Below are 18,575 nucleotides of genomic sequence, written 5' to 3' on the forward strand. Positions count from 1 at the left end.
GTACAGAAGATCACTCGATACAGAAAGAATAGTAAGTGTATTATTGAATCAAGTAATCCTAAATATGTGATGTTATCTGAAGTGGGACCTAGAAAATAACAGTTTGTAACTGAGAATATATTAAAGTATGAAATTACCTCTTTAAGGTCATATTAATGTTTTTGCAATTTCATCAGATATTTTCAGTAGTCCATATAGCAAAACAATCAATGTACCATTTTCTTCTGATTCTGTCAGCTATTTCAAAGTCAAAATTTAGAATCTAGGAGTTCCCACGTGGCTCAGCGGAAACAAATCTTACGTATGCATGAGGATGCAGGTTCGATCCCTGGCCTTGCTCAGTGGGTTAAAGGATCTGGTGTTGCCGTGAGCTGTAGTGTAGGTCACAGGTGTGGCTCAGATCTGGCATGGCTGTGGTGTAGTCCAGCAGCTACAGCTCTGATTCAACTCCTAGCCCAGGAACCTCCATATGCCATGGGTGCAGCCCTGAAAGACACAAAAAATTTAGGATCTAAAGTTACCATTGAACAATATACACTATATTACTCATATAGTAATACATACATAGATTATATGTATTACTTACATAGATATATAAATATGTGTACTTATAAATTAACCATTTTAAATCATCAATTTGCATCCTGCAACATGAATTATAATTAATGTAATAAAATTAGAAGTAAATGGGCTGCTATCAGAGAACTTCTCCCAGAACAGCTGTCCAAACTATACTTCTCATTTATCAGGTTACAATGGGGTATAAACTCACTACTACAAATTTATTTTTTTGAACATCCTAGTGATAAACCCCTCTAGAGTTTGTCTAGTTACATTATTTTCAAGTAGATGACTGTTATGTGTATGAATTATATAAACAACAAAAAGTATTTTCAGATACATTCAGGGGAAAGTCATGAAGTCTCTCGTTTTATTTTTAGAAGTAGATGCACATTTATTCTTGTCTGAAACATGAAGTAGACACTTACTGTGATGCTGCTCCAAAATATGTCCAATACGTAATTATTCTGGTAACGGAAAGGGGCTTATGAAATATACTGTGTGGGCGCTACCATAATGTAATTTCCTAATTTTTTTTCTGTATAATGTGAAGATATTATTGCTTTCATGTGAAACCTAATCTCCAGGTGTCTGTAAATTTATATGAATATTTGAGCTGGAGGTTTTGTCCTGTTCTCATCACATCACCTATGAACCCTTAGAACAACTTTTTCCTAAGACACCTAATTTTTTCTTATAATTGTGTCACTTCTTAATGACTAGAAGTATTTGTTTAAAATAGGTCATTTGGCAAGGAAATAGAATGTGTACTATGCAGGACTATTTAATTATATTAAATACATATGGACTTTTAAAGGAAGAATATTTGCATTTGGAACATTACTGCTTTATGTAAGGATAAATGGGTACTCAGGAAAACATACTATTATCTTGGGGGTGCTGAATAATGGTTTATTTGGAAATGGTTATTTTTTTACTCTGCATGTGAATATGGTGAAACTACATTTCCCGCTTTGGATTTTTTTTTCCTCTTGATTTGTCTCTCCAAAGGAACTCTGTGGTCGAAATGTTAACTTTAAGTAAAATGAATAGAAGTCTGATTCTCTTATTGAACTCTTGCAGGAAAAGTGCACTCCATACTGACAATTGCTCATTTTAGTAATGAGAACAATATTTTAAAAAATTCTGCCTTTAGAGTGTTAGGTGTCAGGAAGTAGCCATAGAGAATTACAAAGTATTAGTCAATTGCAATTATCCAAGAACTGGTAAGTTATTTTTTAAAGACAGCTAGATACATTTTTGCTAAGAGGAATTTTATCAAGACTTCAGTGAGAAGTATTTTAAGATCTGTTTCATAAAAAATGAATTGCTCATGACACTGAAAATTTTATTCCCAGATGCTTTGCCGACTAATGTTGACCCGATTGTCCAGGAAACACAGGTGAGATTCTCATTACCTGTCAGCAGTTAAGTGGGTATATTCTTTTATAAGTGAATTTTTAATTTTTGTTTTGCTAGCTTATGTAAGTTGTTAAAATCTTCCATTAAAACTTACTCAGTGCTCAGTAGTAAAGACTGAAGTTCAGTTTGGTTAAGTGAATTTCCAGTTCCTAAACAGACATATTTCTGATTAACTGAACATTACTGATTCATGTTGTAAAACTAAAGGGAATACTAGTGTGACTTTGGAGTCACTCTTGTAATCACAAATGATATAATGTGTATTTTTACAGATATTTCCCAAAGTGCAGACAGTTGCTTGATAAGAATGTATTCACTCCTCTACTTGACCTCCACATCCTAATAGAAGCTGAGATGATACATTATACCTTCCTGAAAGTGGGTGAACAGAAGTGTTTCACTGTAAAGTGAATGAAGCTGCTATAAGATGAAGCAAAAGGCTACACATGAAATATTCATGGTATTCCTTTTGTCAGCAACTAGTTGCTATTCTGGGTTTTCTTTTCTCTCATTCTTTCTTTCTTTTTCTTTTTTCTTTTTCTTTTTTTAAGTTTCAAATGAGTATTTGATTCCTGCATTTTAATTGGATTAGAAAGTGTGTTTCCAGAGCAGAATGGCAATTTAGCAATCTGTTCAAACAGCTGGTTGCATCAGCCGTTCGAGTAAGATTTGGCACAAAAAAAAAAAAAAAAAGAAAGAAAGAAAGAAAGAAAAATCTGTTTTAAAGGCTCTAAAACACATTGATTTGTTTCTTGGTAATAAAAATAAAGGTTTTTGTTTGTTTGTTTGTTACCATTTCTTATTTAAAAGTTAACAGTAACATGGACCATCATTCAGGGTTTCCCCTAAAGAATTCCATTCCCAAATCAAGCAAAATATTTTTCATGCATCATTTCTTTACTGAATTTAGGATCCATTCCTATGCTGCAAAAAATGGACAGCTCCCTGGAAACAATCAGTAGCACAGAGTCTGGCTGGTACTTGCTGTTAATAGAATTGAACTGACCTGCACAAAGGTGCCTTGGTTCACCAACACCTTCCCTTTCCTTCTCCCCCTCCCTGCCTTTCTTTTTTTTTTTCTTCCTTTCCTTCCTCCCTCCCCTCTTCCTCTATCTTTGATGTTTAAAAATGAATTTATCATGTAACTTTGGACATCTAGCTGTTCTGAAAGAGGATATCTTTAGAAAGGGATTAAGAAGTCAATATTCATCTGTCAGAGCACAATACAGAAAGGTTCCAAATGTTCTATCAAGATGTGGAAGCAGGAAAGACAATGTGGTCATTTTTCAATTACCAGTTAAAGCAATTTCCCAAATATTTCTTGGGGCATGATAAATACTATTGTGTTCTTTATTTTTACCACAGTGTTAGAAGTCACATTTAGAGAAAAGTTGCAATTTGTAAATTATAATTCCGTGGGAATTTGTGTGCTACTCAAGGTAATAAAAGTTTTGCCAATGTGATAAATACATAAGATTTCTAATAATGACTTTCTTGGTCCTAAAATCACTAGTATTAATTAGAGAACTTTGGAAAATATAGTTTAAAATAAAATAAATAAAAATCTGTCATAACCCACACCAGACATTCATAGTAACAACCTGGTGCGTGATCTTTCAGTGATTTGTCATTTCTGTAGGTAGTATATTTATGTTTGCATATGTGTGTTTATATTAGATTTACATACTGAATATGTATATTTGGAATATGTCACCTATTTTTAAAGCTTTGTGCTGAGTTTTACTTTAGTTCCTTTTGTCAAACAAATAACTATGTCATAATGTCATAGCAACTTTCCTTCCATGCTTTGGCTATTTTTTTTTTTTTCTTCCTACAAGCTCTAGTAAGAAAAATAAATCTCTGGACAAAAGGGGAATTTAATAAAATTTAGTGGCAACACATCATTTACTCATTAGCCAATGCCTTGCTACATTCCTATTATCAGATTTAAGTCACGGTATGACCTCATGGCTGTTCTTAGCACTTGGTAAACGATTTCTACAATAGCAGGCCTATCATATCTACAGCTGTCAGCACAACCAAACAGTAATGCCCCTTTAAGAGACTCTGACCCCTGTGCTTTTATTCTCCTCATGGTCATTCACACTGTCAGCAGTACTTTACCTTGTGAATGAAGTGAGGCAGAGAGCTAGCAGAGTATCCTTGTGTCCACATCTTATTTTTTGGGGTTGGCATGGGTTGGGGTTATAAAATTTTGCTTTAATTTTATATTCCCTGTAGGATGGTAACATACATGTCTTCTTTTACCCAGAGACAAAATATATTTTCCAAAAATTTGGACACAGCCCATTGCATTAAATTTAAATTAAAATATCCATTATGTATAAGCAAAAAAACTTAAAACACTTTTTTTTTTTTTCTTTCTTGGCCATCCAACCACATATGGAGTTCCTGAGCCAGTGCTCAGGTCCAATCTGCAGTTGCAGCCTACGCCACAGCTGTGTCAACACCAGATTTTCAACCCACTGTGCAGAACTGGGGATCAAGCCTGTGTCCTGGTGCTACGGAGATGCTGCTGATCCCCATGCACCACAGCGGGGGCTCTTAAATTTATTTTTACTGTTTAAAAAATGTTTATAGGATGACAATATTAAATTGATTATACCTCAAATCCTAACATAACATCAAGCTCTAATAGGAAGGAGCAGAGAGGACAGAAAGGTTTCATCCAGTCTGTGGTTTAAGTATTCCTCTTCATACTAAGATAATTGTTTTTCTGAAGGGGTAGAGTTAGATTTGTTTCATTTCCATTAACCAGAATATGCCATATACCAATTTTATTCTTCAAGACTTTTCTTATATGTGAATAGAAACAGATTGAGCTTAAAATATGACAGTCCTTCTATAATAAAGTCATAAGATACCAGTCATAGGAGTTCCCGTCGGCGCAGTGGTTAGCGAATCTGAGTAGGAACCATGAGGCTGCGGGTTCGATCCCGGCCCTTGCTCAGTGGGTTGGGGATCTGGCGTTGTCATGAGCTGTGGTGTAGGTTGCAGACACGTCTCAGATCCCGAGTTGCTGTGGCTGTGGTGTAGGCTGGCAGCCTGGGATTCGACCCCTAGCCTGGGAACCTCCATATGCCCCAAAAGCAGCCCCAAGAAAAGGCAAAAAGACCAAAAAAAAAAAAAAAAAAGATTCCAGTCACACTAAGATGAATTGAGAGCAAAGAGGAGAGGAATCATTGATAAAAGCAGTGATATTTACTCTATAAGTAAACAGCCATCTCTATATAAATTAACCTTATGTTTGAAAATGTCTTTATGCATAAAATGAACCCAGTAAAACAATTTTTTGCCTTGTTTGGCAGTTAAAATAAGAACCGTTGACTTGAAGTTTGCATTTATACTGAAAATGCCTCAAGTCAAATTCTTTAAAAAGTGTTTGTTTTATTCAGACCAGCAAAATATATGTACATTGTGTGTACTAAGTATGCACAGGAAGTGCCATTTAAATTGTAATTACTTGTACCAGTCTTTAAGATAATTGCTTCCTGGTTTTAATACATTTGGCTTTTGGTTGTTTTGTTTAGTATCAAAGTATTTAAAAAATGTAAACTTTGTCATAAAATATCTGCTACAGATGCAGTAACCATGACATGAGTCCATTCCTTTTAGAGAAACTATGAATATATAAATGAATAAAATTTAGTAATCTTATTAGAAATAAACTTCAGTATTAAAATAACTATGGGAAAACAAAGTTTGGAAAACATAAACTAAAAACTGAGTAGCAAAATAAATGTGTGCATATGATCCACATAGCTTCCCAATGTTTTGTTTTCTCCCAAGCAAGAATAACCAAAATAAAACTTTGGCCTTGTAGGGTATTTTCCCCTATGATATTCCTTTCAAGTAAATTTTTTAAAAAAACTAATAGAATAGGCACATATGTAGAAAATATTTAACTACTTTTATAATAAAGTACATTTTGACATATTTGAACATTACAGAAAGTCAGAAAAAAAATTTGGAAACCTAGTATCAGCAATGACATTTAGAAATTATTTCCTTCTTTTTTAGATACTGTAACTGTATAAAATGAAAAAGCTTTGTAATTCTTAATTATGTTCAGAGTGAGAGCAATAACGTTTCCCTAATCCATTCAATGTCAGGATACTTTTTTTCTTAATGTTAAGATAGCCTTAGTTTCCTCTTTATAGAACTGCTAATAAGAATGTGCAGGACTTCCCACGTGGTTCACAACATAACTACTCGGCGTTGCTTCTGCAGTGGCTGTGGCTCGACCCCTAGCCTGGGAACTTCCATATGCTGCAGGTGTGGCCACTTGTTTTTTTTTTTAAAAAAAAAAAGAATGTGCAGTGTTTTGCATGCTACCCTTCAGTGTTTGTTTTGTTTTGCTTTTTTTTTTTTTTTTTTTTCTTTTTTGGGCTGCATGCACAGCATGTGGAAGTTCCCAGGCTAGCGTTCTAATTTGAGCTATAGCTGCTGGCCTATGCCACAGCCGCAGCAACATGGGATCCAAGCTGAGTCTGTGACCTACACCACAGCTTAAGGCAATGCCAGATCCTTAACCCACTGAGCAAGCCCAGAGATCGAACCTACATTCTCATGGATAATAGTCAGGCTTGTTACCACTGAACCACAACAGGAACTCCCACCCTTCCACTGTTAAATGAGGACCATTTACAAAACATTCTGAACCTATACCAAATTCATTATTTTTAGTTCTTATAACATTTTAGATAATTATTAAAATCTATTTTGTTTTTTCTTTGTGATGTTCCTATAATTTTATGTCCCATATATAGATTTCCATGAATCATTATAAGAGTTTGTTTATTGATAAGTATAGTAACAAGTGTTATTTTGAATATCCTACATATTACATTTTTATTTAACTTCATATTGTGTCATCATTTCGATAATGGTAGATTCAGGGCAAATACGCATCATTGTTCCCTAAACCGATTGCTATTTCCTAATCTTTGAAATTAATACCTTTTTTATAAGCCATAACCCTACAGTTTTTAGATAATATTATTATGTAATGCAAATTTGAACCAAAATCCCATTAAGCCATGTTAGATTATAGAAACATTAACTTGACATTAAAAGAAAGTTTGTTTTTCTGGAAAGATTTATTGTTTGAAAAGTCAGACAAGTTACACTGTCCACTATATTTTTCCTCTAGGCATAGTTATTTTTTTTCTATGAAACCGTCTCCTGAAACATGAAATTTATTGTAATACAATTACTTTTTTATCAAAGAGAACATATTACTGGAAACACAAAAAGAAATAAAAAGCTTGTTGATAAGCTGTGCTCTGATCCCAATAGGAAGGAATGTAGATATTTCCCATTATAATTTAAAGTGATTTTGCAGTATTTCCTTAGAATGAATATCCCCAGAAAAGTGTGATATTGATATCTATATTTCGGTAGTTTGCAAGGTAATTATTTTTTAAAAATAGGATACACGTTATCTATTAACAATCTGTAAACATTGAGTAAATCCTCATTCAATAATTCTAAAAAATTATTGCAGCCACTTATTCAGATTTTTGAAATATTTCCTTAAAGTATCTCTATAGTATTTTACCTACTTTTATCACATAAAGTTATCCAAATATGTCCTAAATTGACATTTTTATATAGACTATCTGAATTTAATTAAGAAACTATATTTTATCATTTATTTGTTCCATGCATTTTATAATCCTCAATTTGTAAACATAGTTGTTCTTGAGTGGAAAGGAGAAAAATTTCTTCTATTTCATATTGCAAAATCACATATTTCTCAAAAATCATTTTCCATCTTCATCAAGTATAGAATTTATAGATATATTTGAAAGCCATGAGGACTGAGAACCTATATTAGAGAAAAAAATATCTTCACAGTTTATTTAAATATTTTAATGGTTTTTATATGATTTTCTTTCAAAATCCTATTAACTCTGAAATGCCTTTGCTTATGAGTTATTGTCAGTTGTCACATTTATTTGTTCTGTGGGTGAAGAACTAATAAAGATGAATTAGTAGTCTTCACTATCATGAAAACTATTAAATGTATAATTAAATTTTGTAAAAACTGTAATATTATGCAAAGGTTCCAATAGAATATATTAAAAAGTATAGATCACTTAGGTTTTAGATGTGATGAAAAATTTGAGATAATATGTTCATATTTTTAAAAACTGGTATGAATATTTGTTAAAACCTGAATAGCATGCATTAATGAATAGAAGAGAACTTTTTTTTCTCCTTTTAACTTGAGAATACAAATAGGAAAATCAACGCAAGGCAAAGTGCCATTTCTTGATTTGGCTCTGACTTGAATAACTACTCAGTCTCAATACATTTAGAGTCCTTTCTAAAATGAGAATTTTTTTTGGTAATATATTCAACAATTTGAAATTACCAGACAACGTTTTAAGAGCTGAAGTGCATGTCTAGATAGCATTCAGGGGTGTATCTAGTGGTTCATAGCAATTAGCTCCTGCCTGAGTGCTTATGGTTCAGTAACTTCTAGATTGCTAGCACAATGATCTTATTAGCTCTGTGTTTTCTTTCTTTCTTTTCTTTTTTTTTCCCCCCTTTCTTTTTCTTTCATTTCAGAGGCCGGAGTTAATCTGAAGAGCACCACTTCTCTCTCTCCTGAAAAAAATTGCCACTGATATTTTTACTGGATGAAATTTAAAAATGTTTCAATTCATAAACGCTAATTGTTGAACTGGTGTCCTAGAAGAATTGTCCACAGGAGCCCAAGCAGAAGTCTCTGATACTGGTGGAACTGGCTCAATCACACCATGGTTCATCCCCTTTTAAAACCAATTTTCTTTTTTTTTTCTTTTTTTTTTTGTTTATATATTATTATTATTTTTTTTGTCTTCTGGCCTACAAGTATTTTTTTTTAAAGAAGGGGAAAAAAAAGCCTACATTGGCATCAAGTTCTGTATCAATCCATGTTACATTTCCATCCATGATTTAAAACTGTAGAATCTTGAATAATCTATATCACTTTAACAAATAAATGTTTTACTAAGACAGAATTTGCACATTGCCTGGTTTTTGGAAACCTCAATTGCTTCAAGTATGAGTGGTGACATGTTGATTGTAAGAAATAATTAGACTATTTGACATCTATGTAGCACAAAAACCTTAAGGAATCACAAATTGCTTTATTGTATTTGAACTGATTCTTCCCTAACTGAAGTGCGCCCACTTCTGTGGAAGAACAGTATAGCTATATAGCTGTTTAAACAGCTTTACAGCCATTTATCCTTCAACATAAGACAGAAAGGATGACGGATCTTTTCTCCTTGGTGGAACCTCCAAAAGCATCAAGATAGTCATATTGTAATTAATCCAAATTGATACATTGATTTTTCTGGAGTGTAAGGACAAAGAGATTTTAATAATTTTAGGCCTCATGTTTCTTTATAAGTACCCATTTCTCCAATTTTCAATTGGAGATATATATATATATACACGTCTATATAGATATAGATATATATAGATATACATATATACACGCATACACACATATGTATATATATCCAGTATATATAATTCCAGGCTAAATAAAGAATATACATCTGATTTAGCACCAGCAGGAATAGGAATAAGATATTTTTGATGGCTAATAAATTTTAATACAGCCATATTTAAACAGTATTCAAACCTAATAGGCCTGAATTCAAACTCTAGAGCTTAGTGAATTTAGCCAGTTACCCAACTCTGCCCTTCCATAGTCTCAATGGAGAAATATTATTGTAAAATTTGAAAATGCATGTAAATTTTTCACTGTATTATAAGCAGTATGTTCAGTTAAAAATAGTATTAATAACAGCTATTAGAAATTGAGATTCTCTAAAACTTTAGAGATTGTATTTCTGTTCCTTGACAATTCTGGTAGTTGTCCATCATTAAAAACAATATGTATGTAAATTAAAAAAAAAACTTAGTTAAAACTAAACAGAAAACTATCTTTGAGAAATGTGGGTTAATCTGTTAACCATAGCACATCTCCCAGACTGTTATAAATATCCAATTATCCAAAAGAGATGTTACAAAATGTCAGTCATCAAATGGTACTTGGAATCTGTGCTCAGAAGCCTAACAACACCAGACAACAGTTTAAACACATGTGTATATACACACACACACACTCACTCAACTTCCAGACACACACAATGAACAACTGAAACAGAAGTAACAGGTTTGAGTTGAAATGTCGTTTGTTACCTTGGGCACCTGACTTCATTCTCTGTTTCTTGATGGTGGAAATGCCCAGAGCAATCCTGTTTGTGTATATATAAATATATACATGCATGGATGAAGGTTTATGGTGACAAAAAAAGACATATTAGACAATATGCATTGCCTCTGTGACTCTGTTCCTGTTGAATACAATTTTTTTTCTCAAAACGTGTCAGGAACATAAATTGCTTTCCTGGATCTCAGTGCAGACTTTACCTTTTTAAGTTCTCCCTTGGGAAAACATGCTACCTTTTCTTCAAGAACATTGTCCTGTTTATCCTTGCATTCAACCCCCACCTCCACCCCAGCCTCTGCCCCACTGGGCCTGATGATTGTTCTTCTTGATAATGGTAAAAGCATCACCTGACCTCTTCATCATTTTAGAATATTCATGGTGTTGTGTTCCAAGGGACACAATTTTTAGTATTAAAACTATAATTGTATTTCATCACTTTAAGTCTTCATTCTGCATCTCCTACACCTACATTTAAAACTTCATTTATGCACGAGTATTCACTCATACTGTACCTAATTTCTCTTTTTTTTTTTTTCAAATATTGTTGAAGAATAGTGAAGCATCATCTCTGATCCCTTAAGTGTGCAATAATCAGTTCTTGTTATGGGCAGATATTGACTTCTTATACTATGAAGTAAAGAGAACAGAATTGTATATCCATAACTATATGGAACTAATGGTCATTCACAAATAAATGTTTTGCAAAAATGTGAAAAAATAATATTTTTAGAATAAGTAGAAACAATTTATTTTAGGTAAGCATATTATAAAGGAGTGAACAAAATAAATGGTAAAAGTTCTCACTTTATGGTTCTTGGACATGCATTGACAACCACTCCCATTTTCCCTATTAATATATATATTCCTAAATAATGTTGGAAGTAATCTAGTTGCTAACAATATATATTGTAAGAGTATGAATATTTAGCAATTCAATTTGTGACATCTTACATGTAATATAAAGCATATCAAGCATATACACAAGAAAATCAGAACTATTTTGGCAATATAGGCACAGCTTATGAGCTATGAAAGTGGACTGGAAAACCGTAATTAAAGTTTTAACAATCTACAAACATGATTTTTGAAATCCATAATCTGTAGGATTGAAGGTTAGTGATAAAATGCTATTACTGGTTGAAAGAAATAACTTACACCTGGAAAGAAAACTCAAATAATTTTAATTTTTTTTTTGTGATTTAATAGCCCTCAGATTATTTTGTACAAGATTTTGTCTGCTAAAAATATAGAATATTCCACTTCATATATGGGATGTTTTATGATACATTCTTGGTTTGTTTTGTCCAAAGTATATTCAAATTATTTATTTTACTCTGCTTTCTGTATGTAAAGAGCTTACTCTATTTTTATTTACTTTTTTTTTCCCAAAATATATTTATATGACATCTCATTGGCCCACTTATCAAATGGTTGTGTGTGTTGTGTGTGTGTGTGTGTGTGTGTGTGTATGTGTGTGTGTATCAAGGCAAATCCAATTATTTAAGAATGCAAGTGAGGGAGAATATATTATACCCAACCAAAGTAAAGTCCCTGGCATATGATTGTTTTATTTGATATACAAGTATCATATACAGGGAAGCTATCTAACTAGATTTTTTATGTGGAATATATATGTAGCATGAAATTTGATATTTTAACCATTTCAAGTGTACACTCAATGGTATTAACTACATTCACAGTGTTGTGCAATTATCACTACTACCTATTTTATATTATTTATTTTTATTATTTTTTTAATTTAAATTTTTTTGTTTTTTCTAGGGCCGCACTACTACCTATTTTAAAAATGTTTTTATCACCCCAAACACAAAATCTCTGTTTGGGGCCCATTCATCAATAACAGCCATTCTCCCTCCTACCAGTCCCTGGTAACTCTAATTAGCTTTCTCTGCCTATTAATTTGCCTATTCCAGATATGTTGCATAAGTGGATTGTACAATGTTTTTCTTTGTCTGTCTGGCTTATTCCGTTTATTATAATGTTTCTAAGGTTCATCCATGTCGAAATATGTAACAGAACTTCATTTGTTTTTGTGGCTGAATAACATTTCATCCTATAAATATAGAGCACATTTTGTTATTCATTCATCTTTTGATGGGTCCTTCTGTTGTTTTTACTTACAGGCACTATGCATAATCTTACAGTGAACATTGGTATACTGGTATATATTTGAGTTTCAGTTTTTAATTCTTTTTTTTTTTATGCCTGGGAATGGGTATATAGTAATTTTATGTTGAGTTTTTTGAGGAATTGCCAAATGTAAACTACACCAGTTTACATTCACTACAGTAATGTGCAAGGGTTCCAATGTCTCCACACTTGTAGTTTTCAATTTTGTTAATTGTCATCATAATAGTTGTATATTATCTCATGGTGGTATTGATCTGCATATGCCTCATCAATAATGATACTGACTTTCTTTTCATGGGTTATTGGCCATTTGTTTATCTTCATTGGGGAAATGTCAACTCAGCCCTATGTTAATTTTTAAGTTAGATTGTCTTTTGTTATTGAGTTGAAGTCATATTTTATATATTCTAGATATTAAACTCTTCTCAGGTATATCATTTGCAAATATTGTCTCTCAAACTCTAGGTTGTCTTTTCACTTTCTTGATATCATTCGATGAACAAAAATGTTTAATTTTGATAAAGTTTGTTTACATATTTTTTTTCTCTTGTGTTTGTGCTTTTGGTGTCATATGTAATAATTCATTACCCAATCAGAGGTCATCAAGATTTACCCCTATGTATCTCTCTTAAGATTTTTATGGTTTTAGCTGTTATATACAGATAATTGATCCATTTTGAGTAAATTTTGGTTATGATTTGAGATAAAGCTCCAGATTTATATCTGGAAATACAGCTGTCCCAGCATCATCCATTGAAAAACCATCCCTTTTTTGCTGAATGGACTTGGAAGGCTTGTAAAAAATCACCTTGTCATAGATGTATGCATTTATTTCTAGGCTCTAATTCTTGTCCAGTGGTCCATATGTCTGTCTATATACCAGTACCATACTGTTTCGATTACTATAGTTTTTTAAACTTTGAAACCAGAAGTGTGAATCTTCCAACTTTATTTTACTTTTTCAAGATGGTTTGGCGTTTATGGGCCCCTTGCAAATGAATTGGAGGATTGGCTTTTCCATTTCCACAAAACAGCAGTTGGAATTTTGATAGAGATTGTATTGAACCTGCAGATCACCTTGAGTAGTTTTGATTTTGTAACAGTTTCTCAAGTCTTTCAGTCTATGGACAAGGGCTGTCTTCAATATTTGGTGTACAGGCTTTTACCACCTTAGATAAATTCATTTCTAGTTATTCTTTTAGATGCTCTTATAAATGGAATGCCTTTCTTAATTTTCTTTGTGGATACCTCATTGTTGATATTAGGCAAAGCAGCTAATTTCTGGGCATTAATATTGTACCTTGCAATAAGGTCAAATTAGGTTATTAACTATAGAAATTTCTTGTGAATTCTTTGAGATTTCTGTGTATAGAATCATGCTACATGTGAAGCGGTATAGTGGATCCTTCATGTCCATAGTTTCTGCATCTGTGGATTCAATCAACCATGATTTAAAACATTAAAAATGAATAAAAATCTAGAAAGTTCCAAAAAGCAGAACTTAAATTTGCCATTAGCTGGCAACTGTTTACATAGCAATTACATTGTATTTACAACTATTTACATAGCATTTACATTGTATTATAAGTGATCTAGAGATAATTTAAAATATAAGGGAGGGTATGCTTAGGTTGTATGCAAATACTGCATGATTTTATGTAAGGGACTTGAGCATCCTTGGGTTTGGTATCTGCAAGGAGTTCTAGGACCAATGCCCTCTAAAACCAAAGGACAACTATTTTATTTCTTTTCTCTTCTTAGAATACTTTTAATTGCCTTGTCTTGAGTAATTGCTCTGGCTAGAAATTCCAGTAAAATATTGAATGGCACTGGTAAAAATGACTTCCTTATGTTATTTTTGATCTTAAAGGAAAGCTTTGAATCTTTCAAGAGGAGTATGATGTAGATTGTGGCTTTTTCAAAACTGGTCTTTATCATGTTGAGAAAGTTCCCTTCAGTTTCTAGTTTTCTGGTGTTTATTAAAAACAGGAAAAAAAGTTGCTTTTTCCAAATGGTTTTTGTGTTTCTTGGAATTGAGGTGATTGTATGCTTTTGGGGGATTGTTTTTCTTTGTTTTGTTGTTGTTTGTTTTTTCTATTAATGGAGTGTTACTACATTGATTTTCTTATCTTTAATCACCTTATCATTCCTAGGGTAAATCCTTCATGGTCATGATGTCTATTCCTTTTAATATGCTATTGCATTCGTTTTGCTATTATTTTCTTAGGGTTTATCACATTGCTAAATTCAATGGATAATTTTATTTCCTTGTGATGTTTTTCTCTGGCTTTCATGTTCAGGTAATACTGGCCTCTTCGAATGAGTTGAAGTGTTTCCTCCCATGTTTTTGAAAGAACTTGAGAAGAATTGGTGTGACTTTGTTATGTGTTTGCTAGAATTCTCTAGTGAAGCCATCTTTCTGTTCCTGGAGTTTCTTTGTTGGTAGATTTGGGATTATTGATTCAATTTTTATTGTTATAGGTCTGTGGATATTTTCTTTTCCTCTTAAGTCAGTTTAGGTAATTTGTGTATTTCTAAGAATTTGTCAGTTTCACCTAGGCCATTTAATGTGTTGATGTTCCTAGTATTCTCCTATAGTTCTTTCTGTTTCTGTTAAGGTCAGTTCTGTCCATTATTCAAAGTGAATTATTAAAGTCTCCAACTGTTATTATAGAACTTTCTCTCTTCAATTCTATAAACTTCATACATCTGGGACATTGTTTGCTGGTATATATAAGTTACAGTTGTCACACTGTCTTGATGATGTGATTGGTCTTAGAATATTTTCAGGAGTTCCTGTCGTGGCGCAGTGGTTAACGAATCCGACTAGGAACCATGAGGTTGCGGGTTCGGCCCCTGCCCTTGCTCAGTGGGTTAACGATCCGGCGTTGCCGTGAGCTGTGGTGTAGGTTGCAGACGCGGCTCGGATCCCGCGTTGCTGTGGCTCTGGCGTAGGCCGGTGGCTACAGCTCCGATTGGACCCCTAGCCTGGGAACCTCCATATGCCGCGGGAGCGGCCGAAGAAATAGCAACAACAACAACAAAAAGACAAAAGACAAAAAAAAAAAAAAAAAAAAAAAAAAAAAAAAAAAAAAATGAAAAAAAAAAAGAATATTTTCAATGTCACATATCTGATTATCATAATTATCAACTGAATGAACTTACTGTGGGTTCAGTAGGCTCATTTAATAAATGTAGACTTGTCACATCTGTTTCATCTGCTTCCAACCCAAGCTATCAATCATTGGCTTCTCTTTTATATTATTTACTAACTGTAATCTTTCACATGTCTTCCTAATTGAAATCCGATTTTAAAGCCTAATACCCATCACTCACCTGACATTTATCAACTAACCCATATGCCAGCCTCTCCATTATTAACATATTGCCAAACTAGCAGGGCCTGCTTCCACAAACCAGCTTCCCCAAATTCCACCTAATCAAATCACCAGCAAAGAATTTTTTCCCTATACAGCAAGTCATAAACAAAACTATATATGCCTTTATGGTCTGAATACCAGTATAAAAATTAAAAGGGACCACAAAAGAAATAAAATAATAGTGCTTTCCAAAATAATTCATTATTCATCTATATCCATGAATCACTCACAGCCCTTAGTAGCATAATATATGTGAATGCATGTAAAAGTCAAAAATTAGTACTCTATATTATTGTAGCAAAAATGCAGGTTAATTGTGGTTCATGATGCCTGCTTGAAAAAGTTGTTTTAAGCTGTTTCTTGGTTGTTGTTCCTTTTAAAGAAAAGGAGCATCCAAGGTACATGTAAAAATAGAGCATAATATAGCATTTCATGACCCTTAAGGAGTATGACATGTGAAAAGGCCTAAAATAAGAAAAAGATAAAATGGGTTCACATTATTTTTCCAGCTTGAGTTAAGAAAATAAAATTTGTGCATTGACTCATAAATTATTATAGTTAACAATTTAGATATAAATGTAATTGGATATGATTGGAAAAATATTTGCATCAACTTCTGAGTGAAATAGCTTAGGAAATGTTCACAAGATATCTCCAATCCCTAAAAGACATCTGTTTTATTTCAAAGAAAAGATTTCAATTTATCTGACCCCCTTCATTAAAAGTATTCAATTCTGCAACCATTTTTTTCAACATTTATTTTGTCCTGGTTCCTGTTCCTAGGAGATACAGAAATAGATGACTGGATGGCCTCCCAAATGTTCATATTTCGGTGGTAAGTTAATGTGTAGACAACTTATGTTAGCATGTCAAGCTGCTCTAGCAAAATACCACAGACCAGGTGGCTTACAGGATTTCATTCTGGTGAGCTTGTTTTTCTGGTTCATAAATGATGTCATTGTGTCCTCAAGTGGTGGAAAGAGAGAGGGGTCTCTCTGGAGACTTTATTTAAGGAACTAATCCCATTCATGAGGGCCCCACCCCCATGATCTAAGAATTACTCAAAAGCCAAACACATCCCAATACTATTATCTTTTGCATTAGAATTTCAGCATATTAATTTGGGGTAAGGGTGAGACACAAACATTAAGAATTTAGCACGCTTAGGAATCAATGTTGTTAGGGATCTAGGATGAGCAGAGGACAAACCAACCCAATGAGCATCTAAACAGAGCTCAACATAAAGGTGTTACATAAAATGGGTAAGAAGATTTAATCATGCCCCTAAGTAACAATCCCAATTATAGAACCACAAGACTGCATGTTCTTTGAAACTACCCTTTGGAGTGCTTTACCACATGAACTCAAACTACCTTCACCAAGCCCTGAACCTCGTATTACCTTGTGTTATTTATAGAAATATTCACCTTCTTCTCTAGATTTGAAATTCCTGAGATCAGCTACTATATCCTATTCAATTTTGGATCTCCTACAATGCTCATTGTAGTGCTTTGAATATAGAGAACAAATCATATGTGTTTATGAATATATTGCAATAACAGAAATATTCAGAAAGGGAGTTCCCATCATGGTGCAGTGGAAATGAATCTGACTAGGAACCATGAGGTTGCAGCTTCAATCCCTGGCCTCACTCAGTGGGTTAAGGTCAGCATTGCCGTGAGCTATTGTGTAGGTCCCAGATGCGGCTTGGATCTGGCTCTGGCTCTGGCATAGGCTGGCAGCAATAGCTTCAATTCAACCCCTAGCCTGGGAAGCTCCATATGCCATGGGTGAGGCCCTAAAAAGACAAAAGACAAAAAAATATTCAGAAAGCACTAAGGAATGGCAATTTTGCATTTAGCTATGAGGGTGGGAAAATCTTCTGAATGAGATTAATAAGCTAAAAAGCTATTAATTTCCAAGAAACAGTGGAAGTAAGATACAAGAAGCACCAATAAAGCCTACATTTATCTATTAAATAAACATAAATATTTGTTAAAATTATGCATTTCTAAATCACCTAAAGGTGATTAAGATAGAAATTAGGAGGCCTTTGGACACCTATGTTTTCATATCAAATCTACTAAGTATCATAAGAAATATTATTCCTTGGCCAACAGCTAATTTCTATTAGCGTAAACAGAAGTATAAACAACAATTTCTAAAATATGACATAGTATATGCACTATAATCATAATAGAAACACTGTGACAAAAATATTAAATGATTACATGTTTCTGAGTGTGGAATTTGATAGTATGGTGATTAACACTGAGTGATGGAAAGATGAGTATAAAGTGTTATTGCCATTTTAACATGTGTGATATTGTGACTTACAATAAATAAATATTTGGTCTTCTCAGGTTCTGGCACAGAATTCCTAACTCCCTTGGGAATTTCTTAAGTGATGAGAAAGAAAAGCTGTCTTTGTTACATTAATGAGTAACTTGTGGTCAGCACCTAAGGGCTGAGGGCTGGTTGCCAGTAGAACCAATTTTGTAATTAGGGGGTTGAGATTTTCAATCCCTCCCTTACCACTCCTTACCTTCTGGCAGGTGAGAGGGGCTGGAGGTTGAATTGTTTGCCAGGGGCAGATGATTTAATCAGTCAAGGCTCTCTAATGAGAGACGCTTCTTTAAAACCCCAAAGAAATGGGTTGGGCGAGCTTCCATGTTGGTGAATAGTGGAGTTTTGGGTAGAGAGGCATGCTGGGAGAGGGCATGGAAACCACTCCCTTTCCTCATACCTTGCCCTATGCATCTTTTCCTTCTGCCTGTTCCTGAGTTATAACCTTTTATAATAAG

At 33.5% G+C, this 18,575-nt stretch overlaps 1 protein-coding gene across 5 annotated transcripts in view; it reads left to right on the top strand.

The window, feature by feature from the left end:
* The window catches only part of LRFN5 (leucine rich repeat and fibronectin type III domain containing 5), a 271,597-nt gene extending 262,583 nt beyond the window's left edge, over positions 1-9,014 (top strand). For 2 of the 5 annotated variants that reach the window (XM_021101105.1, XM_021101081.1), the window contains 3 exons: positions 1,920-1,963; positions 2,256-2,443; positions 8,581-9,011. In XM_021101105.1, coding sequence (XP_020956764.1) covers positions 1,920-1,935 — 16 coding nt within the window. In that variant the 3' untranslated portion in view covers positions 1,936-1,963; positions 2,256-2,443; positions 8,581-9,011. Of the gene's footprint in view, positions 1-1,919; positions 1,964-2,255; positions 2,444-8,580 lie in introns of all 5 variants that reach the window. The other 3 variants (XM_021101085.1, XM_021101099.1, XM_005659914.3) reach the window with 3 other exon arrangements.

The sequence above is a fragment of the Sus scrofa genome, chromosome 1, assembly GCF_000003025.6.
Source record: "Sus scrofa isolate TJ Tabasco breed Duroc chromosome 1, Sscrofa11.1, whole genome shotgun sequence".
NCBI lineage: Eukaryota > Metazoa > Chordata > Mammalia > Artiodactyla > Suidae > Sus > Sus scrofa.